The sequence below is a fragment of the Gallinula chloropus genome, assembly GCF_964237585.1.
Source record: "Gallinula chloropus genome assembly, chromosome: 2".
Classification (NCBI taxonomy): domain Eukaryota; kingdom Metazoa; phylum Chordata; class Aves; order Gruiformes; family Rallidae; genus Gallinula; species Gallinula chloropus.
In genome coordinates, this window is record NC_140086.1 from 25,745,056 (window position 1) to 25,771,818 (window position 26,763).

The following is a 26,763-nucleotide window of genomic DNA, read 5'->3' on the forward strand; positions in this document are numbered from 1 at the left end:
TGGTTGGTTTTTTTTTTAAAAAAAAAACTATAGACTGAGTCTAAACAATCTCCCCATCCTAGTTCCAACATTTTGGCTTTGATTTTCCAGAGCACTGTAGAAAACCATCCAAACTGGATCAGCATACAAAACCTCTCCTCCGTATTACAGCCTCATCCCTGCTGGCACAGACTAAAGACTGAGCAGTAGCAGGCATATAGTAGTAAACATGATGACAGTTTCTCTAAGAGTGAGAGTCACCTGCAGACGTACTGCCCTCCTTGCTCCACTGACAATCCCACCACGACTTAAATCATCATTTATGTTGCTTTAAAATAGTCCTGGAGAATAGCTGGAAAGCCTGAAAAACTGAAGGCAAAGATTATCTATTACATATTGTAATAAATTATAAACTCCAAATATCTGACAGTAAAAAATGCTTTTATTTAATGTATAACATAATCCATAATGCATAACATTTCATCTGTAAAATGGGTAACGGGATGCTACGGCTACACTTGATTCCGCTAAGAGATGGACTGGTGCTTTAATTACTTCCCAGGGCCCCTTTCGGCCCTATTTTTATGATGCTGTTCTGAGTATCTGAGTGAAATCAGCAAGATGTTTACATAACGGATCTGTATGCCCAATTGACCCCATTTGTTCCTGCTAAGACGCTGCCCCTAGGGAAAAGCAAACAGAAGGGAAAGCAAACAGAAGACATGCATTTGCGGCTGTTTGGGAAAAGGAGATCTTGGAGTTGTCAGTGAAGATGAAGGTTAAGTGGGAACACTGATTCATTAGGGGCCAAGGCTGATGAACTACAACTGAGCTCATTTACAGAAAGGACAAATCAATTATGGGTAAACTATCCAAAATGCCCTGTCACACAATGCCTACCTGTATCTTGAAATAAACTGATGATTTTGTGCATTGAGGACCACACCAACAAAATTATTTCAAGTTTTAGGCAAATTCCAGCCTTCTGGAGTGACAGCCAGCTTTCCCTTGTTCCTCTGGAGTCTTCATATTAATAAAATAGGAAGTTTGAACAGCCCGAGTAGAAAAAAGGAGCGTGCTCAGCCCAAGATGCATAGAGCAAAATAACCCTCAGCTCCAGAGAGCAGTGCTTGGGGAGCTGCTCCTAGACCCTACAGCAGGTTATGCAGGAGTACCTACCACTTACAAGTGGTCTCCTGCTGCTGACTTAACAAATTCCCCTCAACCACTTACAACTGTACAATTAAAGGTTTCAGAAATCCCCCTTCTAGTATGAAGAAAACCAGCACCTTCCTTTAGAGATTCCCAGCATTTTTATCCATGAAACAGAAATGCACAACCATCCTGCCTTTCTGACTCTGCACATACAGAAGGGCCTATCCTAACACAGGGAATCTAAAATATCCATAGATTAACATATAGAACTTGTCCCTATAGGAGCAGAACACTAACCACCATTTGCTTCAGCTGAGAACATGAATCAGTGAACCTGAAAATTGTTGCCTATCTGTGAAGGCAAATATGGATCAATATATAGCCTGGAGCATAAAGGATTGCTTGTATATTTTGTCCTGATTTATGTATCTCTGAGTGTTATTTATCACAATTTTTTACTGGATCAACTTCAATGGATTCAAAGTGGTCGAGGTGCAGCCACATTAAAAAAAATAACAGAACTGTACACTTAGATGAAGATTCATGAAAGCTGAAAAAAAAAAGATGGGGATGTTTTGAGATAGAAACACAAATGTGGTTTAGAGAACACGCAACTGCTATCGGTTGCCAACAATAAAAACCAGGTTCTGAAAACATTCAGCATAACACTGTATCACCTCCTAAATCCTTCTGCAACCAAACCTTTGTAGTTAAGAGAAGTAAGGGAAAAAAAATCCCCACTATGTTGGCAGGCTTTTCATAATCATCTAAATGGTTCCTCTTGTATCTTCCTTTGAAAAACACAGACAAATGTGGTTTTGAAAAACACAAAGATGAAAGTGCACAGCCTCCCCCTTCTGCACCATGGCAGTTCCTATGTTTATGGCTGGAAAGCATTTCCCAGTGCTGTTGAATGTTTTGACACTAAAGAGGACCAAAATAAGATGCAGATATTCAGATGTTAAGCTGCGAGGGGAACAGGGACAATCTGGAGGATGCATTTCTCAAAAGTGATAGTTGAGATTATTTTTTTTCATTTTTCCTTGAAAATTAATCTTTTCATTCCTTTGCTTTTACTGAGACCATTACATGGCCAAGTGGGAAACCAACTAAACTACAAGTGATATCTAATAGGTTTCAATTCTTTCAAGACTTTTGATCCCATAGCTGTTACCAATCATGGACAAAATATTATCTGCTACGGAACCAATTAGGATTCTTACGTTTTGCTAACTCATCCTGAAAGTTTAAGTGGAAAAAGACTCTGGAACAGACCCCACCGAACTGCTCTGAAGAGAAAGATGGGACTACAGTTCTTGCTTAACCAAAACCAAGACCATAAAGATCAAAGAGACACAAAAGATGCAAGGTCATTGAGGAGAATACCCACTAGACTGCTGCTTTACACGGACCAGGATAACTAGACATGGAAATTAATTTCAAACATATAATTAGCAGCTAGCAACAGATTTGTTAATTGCTTTTCTGAGAGGAAGTACAAGTAGGTTAGAACCAATATATGAAAATATTTTGTCAGATCCAACGACGAAACTCCCACAACAACAAAAAGGAGAAATAGGACAAATTTTTATAGGATGTATAATTATAAATGATCAGAACCGATAAATGGAATTTCTTATGTGGCACCAACTGCTGTGGAGAAATAAAAGGAGAGAAGACTAGTGAAAGCAGACAAATTAAGACTACCTTGTTTGACAGGTATTTAATGCCTCCATTCACAACACTGTCCCTAAGGGCAGAATCAGCCACGAGGTCCAAGAAAGCTGTTCCCTGAAGGATACAAAAGGAGACACAGATTGCTTATTCAATCAGCCTCCTGTCATTTGCAATTCAAAGTGCTGCTTTACTTTCTGAGGTCACTCAAAACTCTCTTGTGACTGAAGTCATAACTGGAATTTATTTATTCCATATCCTGTTTACGAATTCACGGGTAAATCCTTCTCACCATGCTAACCATTCACTGCATCACATGGCTTCTTTTCTACACTAGAACAAATCTGCCTTTCCATTGATGCCTTTGTAAGCACATTGTCCAGATTTGTTCCACTTCAACACCGAAGCAAAGACCTGGCCCTGGAAGCAAGATATCACTGCAGCAGCTCTGGTGATACTGTGTGGTTCCCTCCTCTTCCTCCTCACTGCACTGCGCTCCTGCCAAAAGTTAACTTTACAGGAGAGGGGTTCCTTTTGAGAGGACAGACAGGGCTGCCTCTACTGTCCTGGCTCAGCACAGTGGGAACAAAAGGAGGACCAACTGCAGAAAGAGACATTTGTAATGCTTTCTCCAGACCACAAAATAAACAGAGCGAAAGGCGCAGCTGCCTGGTAGCAGCAACAGAGCCTAAGGCTTTGCTCTTCATTTGGCAGGAAGAGCTGCGGGCCTGCATAGGAAGGGAGTATTTTCTTTTCACCAGGCCTCTTTGCCACATTCAAGAACATCACTGGTAAGATACAGCAGCTGGCTGGAGAAGTGGACAGAGCCTGTTAAGATTTTACTTTTAGAAGACAGCCAGTATACCTTCCAATCCAGTACACACTGGATTTTTCTAGGTTTGTATCAACCTTGATTATTACAGCTCTGGGAATACAGAAACCAAGATCCTGAGCTGAACAAATCCAAAGAGAAGTGTCTTACTTGAGAATGGGAGACTGCAGAGTTAACCAAGATCTGTATCGCAAACTGACTTCAAGCACATAGAATAAAACCACCAAATTAATTCTTCCATATTGGGTCCCTAAGATTTCTACCATGCCGACAAGGTCCTGTGATTTAAAAACCCACAAAAGATGTTCACAGAAATTCATTATGTAGCTTTATACATTAAACTACAGGATGCTGTTACACAACCAAGCATCTGGGGAGATTAACCCCAATAAAAAAAAAAAACCCAAATCTCTGGGAAAAGCAGCTATTTAATAGAACGAGGATGACAGCAGAACGAGCTACCAGATTTGTACAATTGCATCAAGCTGGATGTTAGAAGTATTATTTTACCAAATAACAACTGAAACAAATATTTACATTGATCCTAAGAGATGCTGAGTACAAAGCTCCCAGTAATTTCCCACCAGAAAAAAAAAAAAAAAAGCGCAGTATCTTTACAGAGGGAGGACTCAAATGACCTGGAACGTTCAGGAACATGTTTCTTCACAGCACCGAAGGAACTCAGGAGAGCCACGGAGCAGGGTGTCCTGAGAGCCACAGTGAATGTGAACGAAGGGACAGTTGAACTCAGGCTGCAGTGACAGTTGCAGGCAACAACAGAGGGGAGAGAGACCAGGAGGAAGATACAGCCAAGTGAAGAGCCCAGTGAAAAAGCTTTTGGCTGACCTGGAGAAAAAAGCTGTGTTAGGGTTCTCCTACGTTGTACAGCTATCCTCCCACTACCTACAGTCATTTCAGTGCTCCATCTCCACACATAGTTAAATAATTTCTGCACTACAGCTTTCTCTCACCATTCTGAAAATAAACTGTTCTGAAGATAAACACTACATAAGTAAAATGACTCCAACTTTTCTTGACACTTTTCTTGCATTCAAATATATATGGTCATTCTTCCAACTATGAAGCATCATTAGTACTTGCAAGAAGTCTGCTCCTTGCACTAAACAGGATTGCTTGACTGATGTATAAAGCATTTACTGTAACTGCTTTTGTGCACAAAGCAATCAGTCGGTTTGTTTGGGTTTTTTTCTCCTTTCTTTTTTCAGTAAAGCATCAACTGTCAGAGTATCCATTAGCACAGAATTTGTCCAAGAAGTCTATCATATTGCTGTTATTACAGGAAAGACAAGAAAAGCAATCTCAGACAAGGACATATGACTTGGCAGACATGTGAAACAGAGGTATCAGTCTAATATTCCAAGAACAAACTTAACTACTGCCAGCAAGCTGACAGCTACAGTTTGTGTGCATCTGCTGTTTCCCAGGAACTGCACTCTGCAGAAGTGTGAAGTTAGACACTTAACAATTCCATCAAGATAATACATTGAAAGATAAAAAACAGCACTCTGAACCCATTAAAAAACACAATCACTTTAATATGTTTTTTTCCAAGATCTAATATATAAATGCAATGGTAATAATGTATTCTTCTTTTGTAAGCTTGGATGAAATATATTGAAGTCCACTTTTTGCATATTACATAAATAATCATCTAAAGCAACCTAGAAAAGAAGAGAAAAGCTTAGTCCATATGGTGCATACAAATAATTGGGCATTATATTTAAAAAGCAGTACATGAAACTGAATGAGGAACTGCAAAAAGGCTTGTGAGTTTGCCTGTTTTGTTAAGTGGCAGCATAATCACCACAACCGAGGATATAAAAAAGGCAGGTTTTGAGAAGAGAAGCATTCTGTTTTACTAGACCAAACAATAGCTTTTAAAAATAGACAAGACAAATCTGGGCCCTTGCATCAGAACGACAGTCTATGAGTATACAGACATCTTGGGCAAATGATGTAGCTACTGAAGAACCATTAGAAGCACTGATCAGAACTATGAGGTTCCAGAGTCAGGCACACATTAGGAATTTCACAAGATTTAGGTACTACATCCATCCAAATAGACATGTGAAACATGGTTAACCATGCTTAATTCAATACTCCTCAAAAACATAGTAGCGCAGAACTGAGTCTTAAAGATTGCATGATATCACACCCACCGTACAGAGAAAAGCAGGGTATGCCTTCACAGGAACCTTCTTACTGAAAGACCTAGCCTGCAAGGAAATGGGGTAAGGTGGGAAAAAACAACAAAAAACATACTTATCAGGAGAGTTTAACATTTCAGATTAAGTATCAAGTGCTATATATAATGGTTAGAGGCAACAAACTGTATTAGGAACTTCATTCCTTTTTATTTTGACATCCTGAAACTATAATTTTCCATTATGTGCTAGCCAGCACCATCCCTCCCTGTACCCAAAATCACACACAAAGTATGTAATACTGGGAGAGGCCTGCTAAAAGTCTTACACTTTTTGACAACCTGAGAGTTTACATATAATAACCCAATGTAAATTAGCATCCTTTGTTCCAACAAAGTTCCAAGTTGTATCTGATTTAATAAATACAGTTTACATCTAGTTTCCCCCTGCCAAATAACTCTTCCCAAGAGACAGAAATGACAGAAAACCAGAAGACGATTTCTCTGAGTGCATCTTTTTGGACCAGTCTTCCCATCAGTCCCAGAAGTCCAGTTATGTTCCATTTACATTTATGGGACTCTGAAAGGACCTCAGTGCCTCGGGCCCTCAGTATCTATGTGTAAACAGAGTCTGAACCACGGCTGAACCAAACCTACAATTTAAACTCACGCACAAGTCGGGTACATCTAAGAGAGCTGAAGCAAATCTTCCTGTAATGCTTATTTACAAACACAAAATGCCTCCTTGTTCTGCCTTTCCTTACAGGTTAAAAAAAACCAAACCAACCAACCAACCAACCCACTCTTTGTGAATACTGATGAGTATGAATGAGTTTCTGGTAAGTTTTCCATGGATCTTTCCAGACAACTGAGAAAATCAAGCTGAAACTTCAAGAAGAAAAAATACTGAATCTTTTCAGAGGGCTTATTATTTTAAAACATTGAGATGAAACAATTTTTATGTGTGTGTATGAAAAAGGAAACACTCTGATCTAATGCTCTGCCTTAGTATTATTAATTGCAAGATTAAAAAAGAAAGTGACCTTGCTTGACCTTCTTAACCCAGAATGGGCTGCATGTCATTAAGCATGTTAACTTCCTTGGTAAATTGAGTCCATAGTGATGCAGCGTAATTGAGATAAATGCAAAAAGCCAAAAGGAGACTTTCTTTTCAAAGAGGAACGGGGGAGGGAGTGCTGAAGAGAAAGAGGGAGAACATGTAAATGTATTCACAGGCTTTGGAAAGGATCACTGTGGGACTGACAGAGCACTTTTATTCTAATAAACCCCACAATTCCTAAAGAAAAACGTAATCTTCATTATCTTGTTTTGCCCTCTGCTGGTCATCAGTTGCAGCATCAGGAAGAGCTGACCACAATTCTGACTTTTCTCCCAAGATGAAGTGCCACATTACTATGACACACTTCATATAATATTGCTGATACTTAATTTAGCATTTGAGAATTAGGTTTCTTTTGACTGGGAAATGGGGCTGCTAACTGTTACCCTCATCCTCCAAAACACGTGGTGTAACAAATACTGAGACTGCTGAAACCTCTCTGCATGTTTAAACTTTACCCTACCCTGTAATCCCAACTAAGACAGAGGGTAAATGGCTGAAAAGACCCTCAGGCGACACAAGAGAGTGGTGATTTTATACAGGAGAACATGAAGCATTTAAAGGCACCAGGCCATGACATTCAGCTGAAGCCTTGAAATACCCAGCAAATGTTGCCAGCAAAGGCCCATTTCATCCATTAGGGGAGAAAGTATCTTTATCCTTGCATTAACAAAGACCATCCGACGATCACGGCAGCTAATACCTTGTTATTACTGCCAGTTATTGCCAGTTCAAGTGATTTGAACACTCTAGAGATCCTGCACTGCCAATTACTCTTCACTGATGATGATGGAGGCTGGAAGCAAGTATTCAGAGAGGAATTATTTTATATTAATTAAGCTGATAACCCATCCATTAAAAAAAAAAGGGGGGGTGGTGGTGGTTGTGATGGAAATGCCAAGATCAACCTTCAATTCAACAAAATGCTAATGCTGCCCTGATCTGTTTTCCTTGTGTTTACACTTTTCTGGATAGTCTCCAAGTACATGATCACATTGCATATTTTCCATAGGACCCTTCCAGAGCACAATATGGGCAGGGCTCTAGGAATGGAGTGGGAAGGAAGAGGTGGGTAATGTTCTGCCTGTTCTCTTCAGAAGTTGGTTGGTGTGTTGGGAGCCAGGAGCCAAAGCACTAGGTAGGAATTATCAAATTATCTGAAAGGCTCTGAAGACCTGAATTCTCTCCCTGCTTCCATCCCAAAGTTTCCATGCAATCCCAGCAAGCAAATTTTAAACAGATGGACAATAAATACACATTGCTCGTTTTCCACACCTCCCATCCCTGATCTGAGGCTTTTCAGGCCGGGCACGTGGCACTTTTGTAAACCACAGCTCTGACCAAAGTCCATGGGGTTTACACACTGGGCATGATGGGTTGAGGGGTAGAGAATAAAAAAAATAAAATTCAAAATATTTCAGTTTGAACAGAGTTTTGACACTGCATTTGCTTTGTCTCTGTTCTCAGCTTCTAAACGGAATAAGCAGTTTCCTTGGGCATGCAACAACAAAAACTGAGACATCAATAACATGAACAGGAATGCATGAAATGCAAATTGTGCACAGTCTATATTAAAAATAAAGCCCAAGGCCACACATTATTAACAAAAAATAAAAGCATCAACTAACCACTGAGTGAACAAGCCAGGGATGCCTCCTTTTACCTCTTTTGTCTCTACTGCATAAAATACTGTGATCACAGGCAATGCTGTAATTGTGGATTATATTCATGATGTGAATGCACAGATAAATCTGGGATTTCTTTACTTTGAAGGGGTACCCTTTCAGGCTACCTGGATTGGAAACATAGGGTGCAATACTCAAAGTATACGTGTGCATATTCTTGTAGTCATAAGGAACTCCTGTAGACATTAGAAACTCTTCACAGCGCTGCTTGCAAGTTTTGTTTTCCAGATAAAGGCAGGCACAGCACTGCTGATGAAACATTCTTTTGCTTTTGTATTGAGTTCTAACAAGCAATTCAGAGTGCAGCTAAAATAAGAGTATAAAAATAAAAATAGAGCAAGACACTGCAGCTCCTCAGGATTCATTATCCACTGTTGCAAGCAAATAAGTGTCTTTCCTAATGCACTTGGCTGTGAGCCAGAAAAGAAATAAACAGAAAGCACCTTTCCCAACATAGCTTTGAGCGTGGCTGGTCATGTTGGAAATGAATCCCCCCTCCCACACAAGATAACCAGCAGTTCAAGGCAACACACTCTGCTTTCCTGGCAGCCATCCCACCGTGCTGTGAAATGCCATATGCAGAAATGCTTTCTGTGGTACTGATCCCATGCTGGCTTACAGTCACATTTATAAAAGTCTGCTGGAAGTTTCTCTCCCAGTAACAAGGCTTTTAGGCCTTATTTTTTATATCTATCTATCTATCTATCTATCTATCTATCTATCTATCTATCTATCTATCTATCTATCTAATCTGCACTTGGTTCTGGCTGTGTGATCATTGCCTCCTGTACATACAAACATAATATTCATACAGAAGTTGTTGTAATATTTAAAGATTTTGTGTGGTTGGTTGTAATTTTTTTTTCATTTAAAAACTTGAAATAATTAAAAGGAAAATCCTTCAAATTAAGCATGCAGCTGTAAACTCTTCTAACAATACATATGCACAATGCTTTGTGAAGATTAGCATCAATTATGTTTATTTAAATAAATACAAAGGAAGGAGTCTCACATGTTCTAGATGAGTATGGGCCTGGCTGGCAATGTCATAAATTACATCTCTCACATTTTTCTCTTGCTTGCCTCTTATGAAATCCTCTTGTGAAACTCCATGCTAGACATACGAAGGAAAAAGAAATCACAAAGAAAAAACTTTCAATAAATATCAAGTTTCCATTTTAGCTTCTTGAAAACCTGTCCCAGCAACCAAACTAATGACACAAGACTGAAACAGCCTAAATGTTTTACTACTGCCCCCTCCATTTTTATTTCCCCTTTTTTTTGTCAGTCACTTGGAAAAAAAAATCAAGAGGAAAAAAAACAGCTGGTACAGAACCTCTCTGCATGAATTTGTTCTCTAAAGACTTTGTGGTCAGTGAGATTTGGAAATTTAGATCCATTTAGATGCCCAGTTTTTAAAGCCATACTCCAAGAATCGATATAAAGCAGAAGAAAGGCAGTAACACAGAAGCCATGCTGGCTTATGAAGTCAAGTCAGTATCTTGGGATCGATGAGAAAAAACCAAACAAAAAACCCCACCCAAACCCAACAAAACCAAATCTAAATAGCCCAAACCAACAAAATAAGAACCCCAATTCCCCCCAAAAGAAACCAACCTCAAATTCTTTAACTACAGTGACCAATGTAAAGCTTGATATGGTATTCAGAACTGCATCAGTTGCCCATTGTTTTCAACAACACTCAGGCACGTGCAACCTGTATAAGGGTAGGCAGGCAGGTTTCACAGGAGACAGAGACTACACCACGGCTCAGCAACACTTGCCAGCAGCTGAAATGCTTATGAGATGCTCTGCCTGTACATAAGGGAAGCAAGCTGTTTTTACAGTGTGACTGTAAAACACCTTCCATGGCAAGGAATGACTGTGAATTTTCAAGGCTATGTTTGAAAAGCTAAAAACTTGGAAGGCCTCCCATACAATCCAGTCCCAGAAGGGCTGAAAGCAGGGAGCAGCTCCTTTCTGCAGTCTTACAACCCCTACTCATATTAGTACCTATGATTTTTTGTAACTATCTAAATTACTAAACTTCAAATCAAAACTTTCAATGGTATTGAAATGATATTCAGAAAATACTAAAACAACTGCCCAGAGCATGACCATAATTGTGTAAATCTTGGTTAAGCATAAAAAGAACAGCATTAACATTTAAAAATAATGAGTGGAGATGAAGTAAAACAGCTGTGATGCCTATAGATCCAGCCAGAGAACATTAACGAAAAATCTGAGCTTTAATCTTATTTTTTCAAATTGCAAGAGCAGCTAAATTCCAATGCAAATTGGGTGCACAGTTTAAATTGGAGGATCATACCATCTCCTACAGCAATGGATGGAATGTATGCTTTTAGCTATCCAATATATAACAAAAAATCCATCAAACAATACCTTAAAAAAAAACCAAAAAGCCCAAATCACCAGCACATTTATGAAAAGGTAGTGAAGAAAAACTGGAGAAGACTGTTGAGAAGTAAAATTACTCCTTCCTTCCCGTGCTTCCTTCATGGTGAGGGGAAAAAAACCCCAAAAACCCACACCACAAAAAAAAGACAAAACCCAAAAGCCAGGCCCCATTTCATATGTATATTTGTACACATTAATGGAAAAGTTCCTAAAAACTAAAATACTACTACAATTATTTTTAAAATAAATAAAAAATACCCCAGAAACCCTACAGTTTCATGAAGCTGACTTCTCTCAGCTCCCAAAAGCTATAAAGCCATGAAAATGGCATAATACAAGGCCAGGTCAGAATGAGTTAAAGAAAAAAGATGTTCTGTTTCTGGCCTACTAAATCATGATCTAATCCCCAGCGTTGAGTCACAGTTAGAAACACTACACTGTTCAATTCCAGACAACGTGCTTCTCTTACCAACATACAAATGTCCATGGGAAGAAAGACTTTTTGCCTTGTACAGTGATATGGAGTTGCTCTTAAACAGGTAACGATTCCTTGCGCCTTCCCAATGTGGCTGGCTGCGTGGTCAGCATGGATGTCCCTCACACCTAGAATTGCAGAAGTAATATGTTTAGAAACATACTGCCAGGCCTTTTGAGGGGTATAGTCTTCCCTGATGCATATCAGAGTCATATTTAAAGAAAATTAATTGTGTTGGTCCATGACAGGACTGTCAATCTTCATAAATTGCAGTGAGACCTCATCTCAGAGGTGCAAAGCAGCAGGGGACTCCATTGATTGCCACACTCAGGAGCAAGATGCCTCTTTGCTTGTTACTGTTTCTGCAAAGGGTATACTCAGTGGAGAGGCATCAGTACACAAACTCATTTTCACTGGCATATCCTCTCCCAAGGTAACAGTATTCCAAGTTTTCCTGCCAGAAAAAAATCATTCAAGTGTGAGATTCCTGACAAGCACTAATGCTTACAGCCTGGTTTCATGATCAGCTGCAGCTGACTCAGCAGTGCACTGAAGCTAAAGAGAATGGTCCTATGCATCCCTCACGCCGAAACTCGTATTTCTGCCACCTCCCTTGTGCTGTCATGGCAAACTGCATCAGATCATAAATCATCACAGCAATGAAAACCTAACTGTAGTTACTGCAGGATCTCACAGTTGTGGAACTGAAAGAGGAAGATGAGCAGGGCAGAGCAGCGCCATCACTAGGCACATCAGACTGACTTTCCAAGCTCGTCTGAGCCTTGCAAGGCCTCAGAAGCCTTTGTGAAAGTGTAGCTACAGGCAGACTACATGGACGTACTTTGGCAATGGCAGCAGAAAGCAGAGCACAGCTTGGAGTAAGCAATAGATGTAACTTACTGATACTGTCTGGGCAGCTCAGGCTTTACATATAACTAAGAACTAAAAAAATTTTTTTAGAAGCTGGAGTTAGTAGTGACTCACACTCAACCTGGGAATATATCCCAAAAATGAGGTTCTGAAAGGGTTTAATGAAATTCTTGAGTAGTACCAGACTCCAAACTACTTAGGCAATGAATCAGAGAGCACAATATTAATATTTTTAAATGACAGGAGGAAATACCAGTTAAAGTGAGCTTGACAAAAGAAGTAGCCTTAAATTGCTAAGAGTAAAGCAGCACTACTACTGGGAGAGACACACACAAACTGGGCCTTTGTGCTAAAAAGCACAAAAAATTTAGCAAACATGGCCTGTAATGAAACCAGGTCCCTCTATTTTGGTAAAGTCTGCTGAAGGGAAACACCAAGAAAAGGACTGTGTTCAATTATGTTCTCCATGTATAGAAATAAACCCACATAAGTTAACTATTTCATATGCCGTAAAGAAGACTTTTGCTTAGGTATTTTCTTACACTGGTATAATTAAGAGAAGATAAAGGTGACAACAGGGCACCTAGAAAATCCAGGGTCACCCCACCCCAACAGAAAAAGATCACTGTATTGGGAGCGACCCAAGCACAACAGAATTTCTCAGAACATCAAATGCTGATATTTGTCATACTCCAACACTTTTTCAATCAGAAGTTCATTTCACTGATTTCCTACTGAGGAAGAGAACATTAGTTGTTGAGAAAGGTTCCTCATTTCTTCCTAAGAAGAATATGCTCACTGTATCTCTCTTTTTATTTTTAAACTTTTTTAATTTCCACCAGAGGCATTGTTCTTCCATCAGAGTATTCTGGCTGATATGCAAAAGGAAAATATTGCTACTACAGTACTAAATAATAATTCTTACCTTTTGTTTACACCAAAGCTCATAGAGGGAAGACTTCCAGAATGCAAGAGACATCCAGGAGAAGTTATCCTTCTCTTCAGTGCAAATGAACAATTCTTTACGAATCTGTGACACTTATCACAGACTCGCAGAATCACCAGGTTGGAAAAGACCTTTAAGATCATCAAGTCCAACTGTTCCTGTCCCCTACTAAACCACATCTCTAAGTACCTCATCTACCCGTCTTTTAAACGCGTCCAGGGGTGGTGACTCCACCACCTCCCTGGCCAGCCTGTTCCACATCCCCACAACTCATTGTATCAGACATGACACAAATACTACCTCTTCACCATAAGGATCATATAATCCTTGTTGTGATTTTTCTAGCTATTCAATTATTTATAGATAACCCACTTTTAGGAAGAAGAGAGAATTCAGACCCAGAATTACACCACCACGAAGGGAAGTTCACAGGTTGGGAAGTCACCTGTTTCAAGACAACCAGTGTCCATCACTGCAATATAGAACAAAAGCCGTGGAGTAACTAAGGCTCTTTGTGTTCTGACAGGTGGGACAATCAGAAAAGAGTGAAGAGCTGAATATACCACACTCTGTAATAGGAGCAAGGAAAGAGAAAAACATTAAGCCACAAAGAGAAGAGCAGAAGGAAACTGCACTTCAGTGAGCTTTCCACTGAGCTGCTCCTAAGGCAAGTACATAGTGCTAGAACAGGTGCAGCAAGACTGCAGATTTATGGTTGAGCATTCAAAAGATACCTGAAAGTATCTATCACCTAAGACAACTTCTATTGCAATTCCAGTGGAAAAAAGAGTGGGCTTTTTGAAACATCAGTGAATACTGTACCTGCACTAATGAGTCATCAACAGTATCTAAAAAGGGGAAAATGCCTACCCAGTATTTCCAAGGTGAGGTACAAGAGAGCACTCTGAGTGTACTCAGCATATGTTTCAAGCTCCTGGATGTTACGGTATGCTCTGTCATCCAAATTCTTCTCCTGTAATATGAACACAGAACTTCAGTAAAATGTAAATATAACTGCTATTTGTACAAGTTTATTACTGGTCAGTTCAGCCTAATCTACTATTAGAAAAATATTGAGGGCTGGCAATTTTAATACTTAATTTGCATCTGAGGCACTGAGGAATTTTGATATATAGAAATGTGGTTTTAAAACTTGCACAGAAATTAATCCAAATATACACGTAAATTCCAGAGTCATTTGCAAATATTCCAAATAATACAACATCCTCCATCATTCTTCCTGTTCTAGGGGCTGTTGTGGTTGAAACATCTTAAGATTAAAAACCTCTGAAGTCCTTCATACCAATGACACTCCAGAAGTAACTGACCATCAATTTTCTCAAGATCTAACTTCATGAGACACCAATCTTCATCAGCAAAGCAAGCTTAAGAAAGTCCTACCCTCAGCTATTCATTCTTGGCCTTGTGACAGAGTTGGTGGCAGCACCATGTACCAGTAAAATTCTTCCTCTTGTTTTTTCCCAGAAAAAGGGTGGGTATTTTAAAATTCATGTGATTTGAATGCTCTAATTCACAATATTGCTTAGGAAAAAACTCCGGAGTCATGATAAGGAGAAGCAGCAAAATGTGACAGAAAGGTTTAGGCACATCATTTGAGATTTTATATCCATGACAAGCCTACTTAAAAGCAAATTTGACACAGCATGAAAAGAGGTGAGAAGTAAGGCATTGCCAGTGGTATAGAATTGTGCAATTGTTTTACAATATGCAAAATGTCCTTCATCTCAGGGAAGGATTGGAATGGCACAAAAAGAGACCAAGTATGAGTTTCTCTTCTTGCACATAGTCAAAGAGTGGTTTGGGTTGGAAGGGACCTCAAAAATCATCTAGTTCCAGTCCTCGTGCCATGGGCAGGGACACTCCCCATGAGATCAGGCTGCCCAAAGCCCCATCCAACCTGGCCTTAGACATTGTCAGGGAGAGGGCAACCACAGCTTCTCTGGGAAACCTATGCCAGGGCCTCATCACCCTCACAGTAAAGAAATTTTTCCCAATATCTCATCTAAACCTACTGTCCTTCAGCTCAAACCCGTTACCCCTTGGCCTATCACTCCATTCCCTTACAAACAGCCCCTCCACATCTTCCTGTAGCCCCTTCAGGTGCTGAAGGCTGTAATAAGGTCTCACTGGAGCCTTCTCTTCTCCAGACTGAGCAAACCCAATTCTGCCAGCCTGTTGTTATAGGTGAATATGAAGCCTGCCTTCATTTCCATCTCTATTAAAATGTAGTTTTCCAGAGTACTTAACAGTTGCATACAGAGACATTACTACTTAATCCCATGGGATAGAATGTCCCTCACTTACATACAGAAAGGTGTACATACAGAAGTGTATCTTTCAGTGCCTTACCTCTAGGGGTAACCACTTCACAGCAGGAATAGAGACAGGCAACAGAAAACATTTAACACAGATACACTGGTTATCAAAGTGGGGAACAAGAAAGATGCAGACTCACAAACTACATCTATTTTAAAGCAAACAATAAACAGAGGATTCTATCAGCCATTTTGGCCAGGAAGAGCAGAAATCATGAGTAGAGGCATCAAGGGAGAAGTAAAAGGAAATACAGCAGTTCTGGTCTTAAAGAGAAACACTGTCTGGAAAAGATCTATTACTTAACGTTTTGTTTTACACACAAAGGGGAAAAATATGATGAAAAACAGAATCAGACTTTGAAAAGTAAATACTCACTCTTTCATCAATGATTTTCGTTAACCACATTTTAGTCAAGTTATGCCTCTTGACAGCCTGAAAATTATCAAATAAAACATCCATGTCAATGCATATAAAATGATGGTAGTTCTGCATTCTGAAGGATAATATATATTTTAGATAATCCTTTTATTTCAGGGATGTCAGTGGAAAATTAAAATCTTCTTCAAATACAGAAATTTTCAACTGGCATTTGTTATAAGCTGTTCCATACAAAAACTGAAATCTTGGACATCAAGCCAGTTAACTAAAAGCTTCTCTTTAAAAATATTTTTGCAAGTAATTTATTCTTTCATCGAGTCATATGTTCCCACAAAATATTTGCAGATCACTACGTTCACTTTCCAAAAAGCACGGAGTTTCCTCTGGAGTCAAGCAATAAAAAGATTTCTCCTGTAAATTTTCAAGGAAACATCAGTCCAACATACCAATACATACTGTAAACACAGCATCTTATTATGGCTTTGTTTAAAAAGTATCCCACAGCACCTCACATTCACACATTTTTCTTCTGACTCTTATCTTGTATTTGACTTCCTTCCTGTACCATTCTATCAACTTACCTTCAATCCTCTTACTTGCACACACTGAATTTTGCAGACCACACTGTCAAAAAAGCTACAAACACACATAAATATTTATAAACAAAACTTATGGAGCAGATTTCTCACAATCTTTGCCTTTTTTTCAACTTTATTTACATCCGTTACTTGTAAATATTTTTTCAAGGTTTGACAAGATTAGATCTTCTTGTTGATTCAACAAAATCTGCTTGAGGAGCTACTTGGTATGTGAAAATGCAAATTTTAAGTTAAAATGACAAATGTCAGTTTTGCTTCTTACTTGCTCATTATGAGTATCATTTTGTAAATTAAATCCTTTGAAACAGTGACGTGTCAAGCCTCAGGGCACCAAACTGAGTTCACTAAATTACCCAGTTTGTACATGACATCCATTTTGAGCTACCTTCATTCTCACACACAGGTCTCCGTTCTTCCTAAGTTTTGAAAACTGGCTTCATCCACAGAAATGGATAATTAGACCTCATTTTTCATATGCCTAAAATAGACAGATAACTACAAACAAGTATCACACAGCTGCTGGGTAAGTTTATATTAAAGCCACTGAGAGCCGAGCTATTAATAATTCTACAAATACTATTAAAGGCTATTTATATACTTTACTAGTGCATAAAACCCTTGGAATCCAAATGTGAGTATTCTGGGATATACAAAACTTCGGGAACACATTTAGCATGATAAATTAGTACTTCTTGAACATCAAAACTGTCCTCGTACAAACTCGACCACAACAAGAGTACACATAAAAAACATGCTAATTCTATTAATAGCTCTGCAGTACTTGTGAGTTCAGGTAGCTTTCCAAATCCTTCTGAGAACTGCAATGACATCTCTGACCGGTAGTCTTAGTGTTGGAAAGGGCTGCAATTGATATCTCAGTATCTGAATGATTTACATCTGAATATTGTACTGGTTTTGGCGGGGGTAGAGTTCAATTTGTCAACAGCAACCTGTACAGGCCCACATTTTGGATTTGTGCTGAAAATGGTTTTGATAACACGCCGATGTTTCAGTGATTGTGAAGCAGTGCTTCCTTCTATCAAGGCCTTTTCTGCTCCTCATACTGCTCCTCCAGCGAGTAGGTTAGAGATGCAGACAAAGTTGGGAAGGGGGCACAGCTGGGAGAGCTGACCCCAACTGACCAAAGGAATATTCCATAACATACAGTGTCAGCTTTGGAGCCCTCAACACAAGAAGGAGATGGACCTGTTGGAGCGTGTCTAGAGGATGGCCACGAAAATGATCAAAGGGCTGGAGCAGCTCTCCTGTGAAGACAGGCTGAGAGAGTTGGGCTTGTTCAGTTTGGAAAAGAGAAGATTCTGGGGGGACTTTACAGTGGCCTTCCAGTACCTGAAAGGTGCCTATAAGAAAGCTGGGGAAGAAGTGTTCAAGAGGGCATGTAGCAGTAGGACAAGGGGTAATGGTTTTACACTCAAAAAGGCGAGATTTAGGGTGTACACTATGAAAAAGTTGTTCACTATGAGGGTGGTGGATCACTGGAACAGGTTGCCCAGAAAGGTGGTGGAAGCCCCATCCCTGTGGATATTCAAGGTCAGGCTTGGTGGGGCTCTGAGCAACCTGATCTAGTGAAGATGTCCCTACTCACTGCAGGGGGGTTGGAATAGATGACCTTTAAAGGTCCCTTCCAACCTTACACATTCTGTGATTCCATGCTCAGCAACAAAATTCAGGGGGGAAGTTAGCTGGGGGGAGGGTGCTGCTCAGTGTCGGACTTTGGTTGGTTGGTGGTGAGCAATCGTTTTCACTTGCATTACTTGTCTTTCCTGGGTTTTACTTTTCTCTCTTTGATATTTGTTTCCTCACAAATTTCTGTGTCTGTTGTTGTTATTTATTTTTAATTATTACACTGGTTTTTTACCCTTCCAGTTCTCTCCCCCACCCCACCAGGTGAGGAGTGAGCGAGCAGCTCCGTGGCGCTCAGTTGCTGGCTGGGGTTAAACTAAAACAACAGTCTGGGGTTTTTATATGGCACTCTTCTGCTAATAAACATTTCCACCCCACACTGATACACACAAAAGCAGCCTGAAATGAAAAGCTATCAAAAGGATAGGATATCACACTCTAAACTAACTTGTACCTAACCCACTCAATCAGACAACTAAATGAGAGGATATCTTCAGAAACAAAGATAAGTTTGTTCCAAGTTCCTCCCTGGAAAGGAGAAAGAAGCATTTTGGGAAAAAACACTCTTGTTCCTGGGAATTTTGCCATAGGCTGTAAGAGAGACAGTAAGAAGGAAATAAAAAGCAAAGGCATGGACAGATTGACGTGCAAAATGACCAATGCTGCATTCTAATGTCTGCATTAAATAGCACCCTAGGTGCATCTTCAACTCCCATAATCCCATAAAAAGGCTGACAGCCTTTGCCAGGCTTCTCTCTAACTGGAGGAGCACTTTGTTGTGGCTGAGGCACATGCTTCATCTGAGCTGGAGACACCTATGAATAGCTACAGTGACTTTTAGGAAGACTAAAACAAGTGGTTCTCTTTTGTTTTACGTCTTGGCTTTACCTATGTTATCTCTTAGTTAAAGAAGTTGGATCTTGTTTAAATCCCAATTTTGATCTAAACGTGAGTGTTGACAGACTGGAACAAATGCTCACTTAGGCTTCATTTCACATTTGAAGGAGGAAGAGTCAGGGAGAGGCCACAGTTTCAGCACTGCCAAAAATCACTGAAAGAGGATTTGGAAAGGACTCAAAGTGCCCCAGAGCGGATGTGAACAGCAGCAAGTGCAATAGTCTAATCCTGCAGGAACTGCATTGTTCTAACCTAGTGTTACACTGAACATCCTGCTTTTCCCCAGGATTTTAACAGGAATAATGCAGATGAATACTCCACATTTTATTGCCTGTTTTTCAGCAGGTCCACAAACCTACCTACTTATGGGATCTATGTTTACTGTATTCAGGTATTGAGACAAACTGAAGCTTTTTCTGACCAGCCTGGAGAAGAGGAGACTGAGGGGCGACCTTATTAATGTTTATAAATGTGTAAAGGGTGAGAGTCAGGAGGAGGGAGCCAGGATCTTCTCAGTGATGGTCAGTGACAGGACAAGGGGCAATGGGTGCAAGCTGGAGCAGAGGAAGTTCCATGTGAATGCAAGGAGGAACTTTTTCACTGTGAGGGTGAGGGAGCACTGGGACAGGCTGCCCAGAGAGGTTGTGGAGTCTCCTTCTCTGGAGATATTCAAAACCTGCCTGGACGCGTTCCTGTGGGATTTAGTCTGGGTGATCCTGCTCTGGCGGGAGTTGGACTAGATGATCTTTTGAGGTCCCTTCCAACTCCTAATGTTCTGTGAGTCTGTGATTCTGTGACCAGGGGCTCAAAGATCTATAGTTTAAATGCAAGTTCTTATCTTATAGAGTAGAGCCCTTACGGTAGCTGCTCTTTTGGAAGGTTCTAGCAGTCGCTGTGGTCTGTGGCTCTAATATGACAAGTTGGAAATGTATGGAATTTCCATCCCTGAAGAAATTAAAAATTCAACTCAACATGACCCTGACAACTTAATCTAGCTCTGACATTAGACATTTTTTGAGTGGCAAGTTAGACTAGACAGAGATCCCTACCAGCTGAATTATTCAGTGGTTCTATATCAGCATAGAGGGAAAAATCCATTCACACTGCCTTCAGCCTTCAATCACCCACCAAACAATGACAGTCCTAATGAGGAACAAAAAATTTTGCAAGAAAGCCTGTTTCTCTGGACATGACCAGCAGAGGAACAGATCTGCAGGGTACACTATGTGTGATGTTCTAGTGACTGCAGAACTCCAGCACCCTGGTTCACAAGTACTCAAAGCACACAAAAAGATCTATGCAAAATATAATGCATAAATCGAAATCATCAAGCAACTCTTGATGCAAGATGACCTTATTACCATTCTTGCTATTATCCAGTAACTAAATACTGAGATCTTCAACTCTTCCTCATATCCTGTTTGCTAGCTTAATCTCTTTGCTTAGTCTCCTGTCTTTTTGTACAACTTAATCTCCTCAGGCAGGACTAGCAGTGGTTTAGGAATGTATCCTTATGCACTTCACTTGTTATGAATTTACAGCTTACTACAATTTATATTGTAAAAGAGAAAAAAAGCAAGTGGTTCACAAAATTCTGACCCTCCAAGTAGGAGTTCACCAAGTATCATCCTTCTCCAATTCGGTTGTTGGTAAGTGAAAACATAGAATCATTTAGGTTGGAAATGACCTTTAAGATCACTGAGGCCAACCCTTAACTTCACATTGCCAAGTCCAATCACTAAACCATGTCCCTGAGCGCCACTGTCTGCGCATTTTTATATACCTCCAGGGATGGTGACTCAACCACTTCCCTAGGCAGCCTGTTGCAGTGACTGACAACCCTTTTGGTGAAGGTATTTTTTCTAATATACCATCAAAACCTCTCCTGGAACAACCTGAGGCCATTTCCTCGCATCCTATCACTTGTCACTGGAAGAAGAGACCAACACCTACCTGGCTACAACCTCCCTTCTGGTAGTTGTAGTGAGCAACTAGGTCTGCCCTCAGCTTCCTTGTCTCCAGACTAAACAACCCCAGTTCCCTCAGCTGCTCATCAGATTGATGTTCTAGACCCTGCACCAGCTTCACTGCCCTTCTCTGGGCAGTCCAGCACCAGCTCCATCACATGCAAACATAGTTCACATTATCTGTTTGATATAAAATAATGCTGTTAACTATGCAAGACAGTGCACACAAAGCAATTACATTCTTTCCCACGGCAACATCTTACTTAAGTGAATTTTAGGATAATAAAGATATATTTTACCCTCCACAGTTCTGTAGCAACTGGTTGATGTGGTGGGTTATCGCAGTATATATCTTCTACAGCCTCCCTCCAAAACTGCATTCGCATCAAACCCGTAGTCTTCTGAGTTATGGAGTCTTTAATCTGGAAAGGATACATGTGGAGAGAAATTCACAGTGGTTTTAAGGCACTGGATCTGTCAGCACTGAAAAGACAGAGACAGGACATACATAGCCAAACTGAGTAGGGAAAGAGCTGAGTTCTGAATTTATGTTTGTTCATCATAAAGCATGTAAACACTACAGAGAGAAAAAAAATAAAAATCTTAGCTATAACCTGACTTTGAGCCCCACGGAGATTAAGTTATGGGTGATCCTCACCTCAGCTTGCTTCCCACAATGAAAAGCAGTGGTGGTAACAGCAGGAAGGGAGGGCAGTGCCACAGGCTGTCAGAAGCACAGCCCACAGAAACTGATCTGAGATTTTGCTTGCTCAGCACATTTCCTGGATCACTCCCTTCTGGCAAGTGTTACCAACTTTCCTGGTTGCACTGGCACTTTTGGACCACCTGCAAAGGGAAGAGACTGAAGCCTCCCCTTCCACAGCTCTCTAATTACAGAGTTCCCTCTCAGTAGCCTCTCCATCACCCAGCTTCTGCCAACAAAGATCTGGGACTGATTATATCATCTGAGTTTTTGACAGACCTACAGATAGGATTTAGTTGCACTTTTCCAATTCAGTCACTGGATTTGAAGCCAGGACATAGATGCAATCATATAACAGTAGCAAGGACCACAGCCTGTTTGTTATTTAATTTTAAAATACACAATAAACAGGAAAGTCAGAAAAACTGTACATAAAATAAATAGGGGGAGGTTGGCTACTGTTCAAGGCCCCTTCTGAACTAAAAGTTTGTATTGCATTATTTACTCATTGCCCCTTATAGTATGAAAAAGTTAATTTTGACAAAACACAACCTACTAGTGTAATTTAAAATATTGAAACTGTTAACATTTTCAGAGTTCACAAATATATTTTAATACCTGCCTGAGCCAGTTCCACATTGAAGGCTCTCAAGGCTAAAGCAGAGGTTCGAGATTCCACAGGCAACAGCAGAGAACACAGAAACCCTTCATAGTCACGCTTTCTATAAAAGGATAAAAAAATACATTTATTATTTACAGCTCTGTCTACACTGGGTGTAGCTGTATGTAAATTGGATGTGCTACTGCTTAGCACTGAACTCCTAAAATAGTAGCAACAAGCTATAGTTCAAATCTCTGATTTGCAAATTAGCAGTTTCTAAGCTTATTTTAAAGTAAGACAGACTCCAAGGGAGGGGATGGTGCCTGAACTCTCAGCATACCTCTCAAATCCAGATCGCTAGAAATCTGGCTAAAGGCATGGAACAAGGCTGTGGCAGGACTGCAAACAGAAGCCAGATCGTCCGAGTTCCAGGCTTCTGTTCCAAACATGAAGCCACATTACTTTAAAAGACTCTGCTTTGGAGCTTGGCAGGAGAGCACACGCTTAACCACTAAGTTCTCGTTTATTGGCAACATATATGCAAAGCATAAAAGAACTCTGGGTCTTGGCGGTTTCGCTGCAGGTAACGTGTTGCCAATCCAGGGTGAAATGCCTTTGTTTGGCCACAGGGGTGTGCCATTAAATTAAAACAATCAGCACACAGACTCATAAATTGCGAAATCTTGCCTCGCTGTAGCTAACAAAAACACTCCTTCACCTCCAAAAAGCAAGACTGCTTGTTTTGAACGTTCTTGTGTACATTCTGATAAGCCTGTAACCTGGTTCGTCATTAAAACAAGAACAGCAGCTCCAAGTTTCACCTCGAGAGTGGAGAAGCAGGTGTCATGGAAAACACATTTAGTCCTTTTCATGAGGTTTGTTGTTCTTACATGTACTCGTGTTTCTTTTGAATGTGAGCTTAAAATAGCAAAGCCAAACTAAAACCAAGGGTTATTAGGGTTGCTACTTTTAGCATCAAAGAAGGAAGTGAGATTTGACAGAGGTTTTTACCACTGCAATACACAGCAGCTGATTACTAGCAAATGCTTAGTTTTCACAACAGTTGCAGAAACATGTTTTAGAGCTTGATGCAAATCCAGAAGTATCAACAAAAAAGCAACATCTGTCGATTTTAGCAGGTTTTAAAGGTCACCTTCACATTGAAGAGCACATGCATAAAGACTCCCTCAATTAAGACATTTTCTGGAAAGTATTATCAACTCAAAACCTCACATCTTTTTCAAGGCTGACTGCAGTAATACCCAGTGTTGCCCACCCTGGGCAGACCTGTAAAATTTACAGCCACATTTTCCCAGTTCCAGTCACACAGTTTGCCTGGGTTGTTCACACAACACAGAACCACCTCTATTTCTAGAATGGAAACAAAGAAACACGTTACACAAAGTACATAGCAGCAGAAGAGAGGAATTTGTCTTCCTTCTGGTAATGGTGTTGACGTTGGTTGGGTTTGTTGGTGGTGGTTGGGTTTTTTTTCAATTATTCAAGTGTAGCAAAAAAATAGGTAAGAAAAACATCAGAAATAAATGTGTGCTTTATGTTGACAGTAGACCCTTGGACATAATGGTAGAAAAGCAAATCCATTAACCCTCAGCCAGTAAAATAAAATTGATATTGCCACAGGTCTCATTCCACCCCATCTCTCCAGATGTGTAAGGAATGAAGAAAAGAGGGAATGACCTGGTAATGAGTATACTTCATGGTTTCCATCTCAAATAATTATATGCTTATATGAACCCACAGACAGAAGAAAAGTTGCGTATGACCATTACTGGACTTTCTGTATAATGAATTACTCCACATTATAAAACTCCATAATACCATCAAGCCACAAGTTTGTCTCCCAGAGCAGACATCATAGACAGCAAGAGGCAGAAAACACACCTACTAGAGAGCTGGGCAACCACCAACAGCATGAAGTTTAACAAGGACAAGTGCTGAATCCTGCCCCTGGGAAGGAGCAACCCTGGCTGCACATACAGACAGGGGGATCAGCCATGCTGAGAGAGATCTGGGGGTCTTGGTCAACAGCAAATTAAACATGAGCCAGCAGTGTGCCCAGGCAACCAGGAGGGCCAACCGCATCCTGGGGTGCATCAAGCACAGCATTGCCAGCCAGTCCAGGGAGGTGTGTCTGGACAATGCCCTCAGTCCCATGCACTGACGTGTCTGGTCCTGTGTGGAGCCAGGAGTTGGACTTGATCCTTATGGGTCCCTTCCAACTCAGTGTATTCTATGCTTCTAGGGAAACATTTTAAATAAAATACCTTACAGCTACTTTTAAGAGTGTTTACCAGAAAAAAAAAAGAACCCCCAAGAGAAAAGACAGCTTGCATACTCAAAAAAGTTGCACAAATCTACATCATTAAAGCAACACTCAGTTGTTCTTCCTAATGCATGAGAACCTCAAATTCAGGACTGGGGAGTTGCTGATGCTTATATGGCCTCAAGTATTTAATTTCTGTTTGAACAGTAACTCCCTCCTCTTTATTTAACTTATAATTTCCATGCAATATATGAGCTACTGTGAACAGCAGCTTCAATGAAGTGATGCCAAGAGCATAACCAACCACCTTTCATTTTATTATAATGAATGCTTGTGCATTTTTATAAGTAGTCCTTTTCATTATTTAAGAAAAATAAAGGTTAAATTCAACTACGTCAGCTTCTGTGCCTTAGAACCTAACTATTCTCTTCACAGTTGTTTGTTTCTGTAAACACCTTACCTGTTTATGTTGACTTTACCTGCATATTAACCGTACATACAACCTGAGGAACAGGTAAATTAATTCTGGGTAAAGTAACTAGTAAAAATATAGGCATAATCTGAAGTTTTAACAAAGAAAACGCAACCTGGTTACATATTTTGAAGCATCTGCATAGGTCTGCTGCTTGGTGCTGCATGGGAAGTTTAAGATCATCACAGGTCTTTCCATTAGCTTCCCTACTTCCAGTATCACACACACTTTTGTGTGTTTTACAAGGACCAGTTTGGAGATTATTCTGCTCCACTCCTTCACGTGTTTGGAAGCCTTCCCCTTGCTTTTGTCAACCATGCAGGACAACTGTATCCAAACAGAATTACTTAAGCCTTTACTAAGAGACCTGTGTAATTTTTTACTTCATCCCTCTGAACTCCTGTGGACTAGGAAGCAACTAAGGGACCTTGCACGTTGTTTATGGCCAGAAGCCATGCAGGAAACACTGCATGGCTTGGAAGGGTCCGAGCTACACTCTTGCTTCTCTTAGAGCATTTTGGATTTGTCCAAAACTGGACACTTGTGAGGACCAGACTTCCTGGCCCTCCTGCCCTCAGGTCAGAGAAGCTACTTGAGCTGCCTGTCCAGCTGTCGGATTTCTCTGCTTTTCCTTATTTCCCAAGGAGTGCTGGGAATCTTGGCTATGTCCCAGCAGCCAACACGATCTCAAAACATCCACTATTTTTAAACATCCCCTTCGGCAATGCTTCTCTCCAAAAAAAACCTACACAACGAAATGGAAACGTTCACTATTTCAGAAGAAAAGCAGCTGTGAAAGAAGCGGGTGAGGAGGAACTGCCGTTTACAGGTGAAACCATCCACACAGCTTAAATATGTAACTAGCCTCCGTTGCCCCCCCTCCCCGAAAAGGCGAGGTCCCGGCGCTACCCCACAGACCGGAGCCGCTCGCTTCAGGGCCGCCGGGGTCATTTCCGCGGACAGGCGGGGCCGAGGGCAGCCGGGGCCGCTAAGGAGAAACCCCAGTCAGCTTCTGCGGGAAGCCCGGCGGCCTTTCTGTCGGGAGGGACACGCTCACAGCCCTTCCTCTGACAAGGCCACCCCAAGCCCCTGAGGAAACCCAGGCGTTTGCAGGCCTCCCCTAACCCCGGGCACTCACCGCACCAGCTCGGCACAGTACTGCACCGCTCCTCCGGGCTCCGGGCGGCTCCAGCCCCCCGCCGCCGCTCTCCCGTCGCCAAGCCCCGGCCACGGGAGCCGGCCTCGGCAGCCCGCCGCCCTCAGCATGCGGTGACAGGGCCCGTACCGCAGCCTTCCCCGCGCCACGGCGGCGACCGCCATGCTGCCCGCCGCTCCTCCCCTCCCGTCAGTTAGGGGGCTGCCCGGTGTTAACGTTTAACGGCGAAAGTACCGGTAGATGGCACCCGAGAATGTGCGGTGTCGGGTCAGGGGTTTATGGCAGCTGTACGGCCTTTTGTTGTCCTGCAAATGGCGTCTTTCGTGCCGCCCCTGCCTCAGTTTCCTCAGGCTCCCGAGGCGGGCGCTGCTCGCCGTGGCTTGAGGTGAAATACTTCTCTCCAGGGA

General features: G+C 41.1%; 1 protein-coding gene across 2 annotated transcripts; it reads right to left on the reverse strand.

The window, feature by feature from the left end:
* Positions 1-5,193: 5,193 nt before the first annotated feature.
* Positions 5,194-26,532, reverse strand: NDUFAF6 (NADH:ubiquinone oxidoreductase complex assembly factor 6; the record flags this gene model as incomplete). Of its 2 annotated transcripts, none has more annotated exons than XM_084280516.1 (9): positions 26,339-26,532; positions 22,466-22,565; positions 21,440-21,562; positions 16,031-16,087; positions 14,189-14,291; positions 11,497-11,630; positions 9,622-9,723; positions 5,821-5,877; positions 5,194-5,322 (listed from the first exon to the last, which is right to left on the reverse strand). In XM_084280516.1, the coding sequence occupies exons 1-9, from the start codon at positions 26,518-26,520 to the stop codon at positions 5,194-5,196; spliced, it is 987 nt and encodes a 328-aa protein (XP_084136642.1). In that variant the 5' UTR covers positions 26,521-26,532. The 2 variants fall into 2 exon arrangements, with proteins under 2 accessions (XP_084136642.1, XP_084136641.1); XM_084280515.1 differs by having other exon boundaries at positions 22,462-22,565; positions 26,339-26,353.
* Positions 26,533-26,763: the final 231 nt, after the last annotated feature.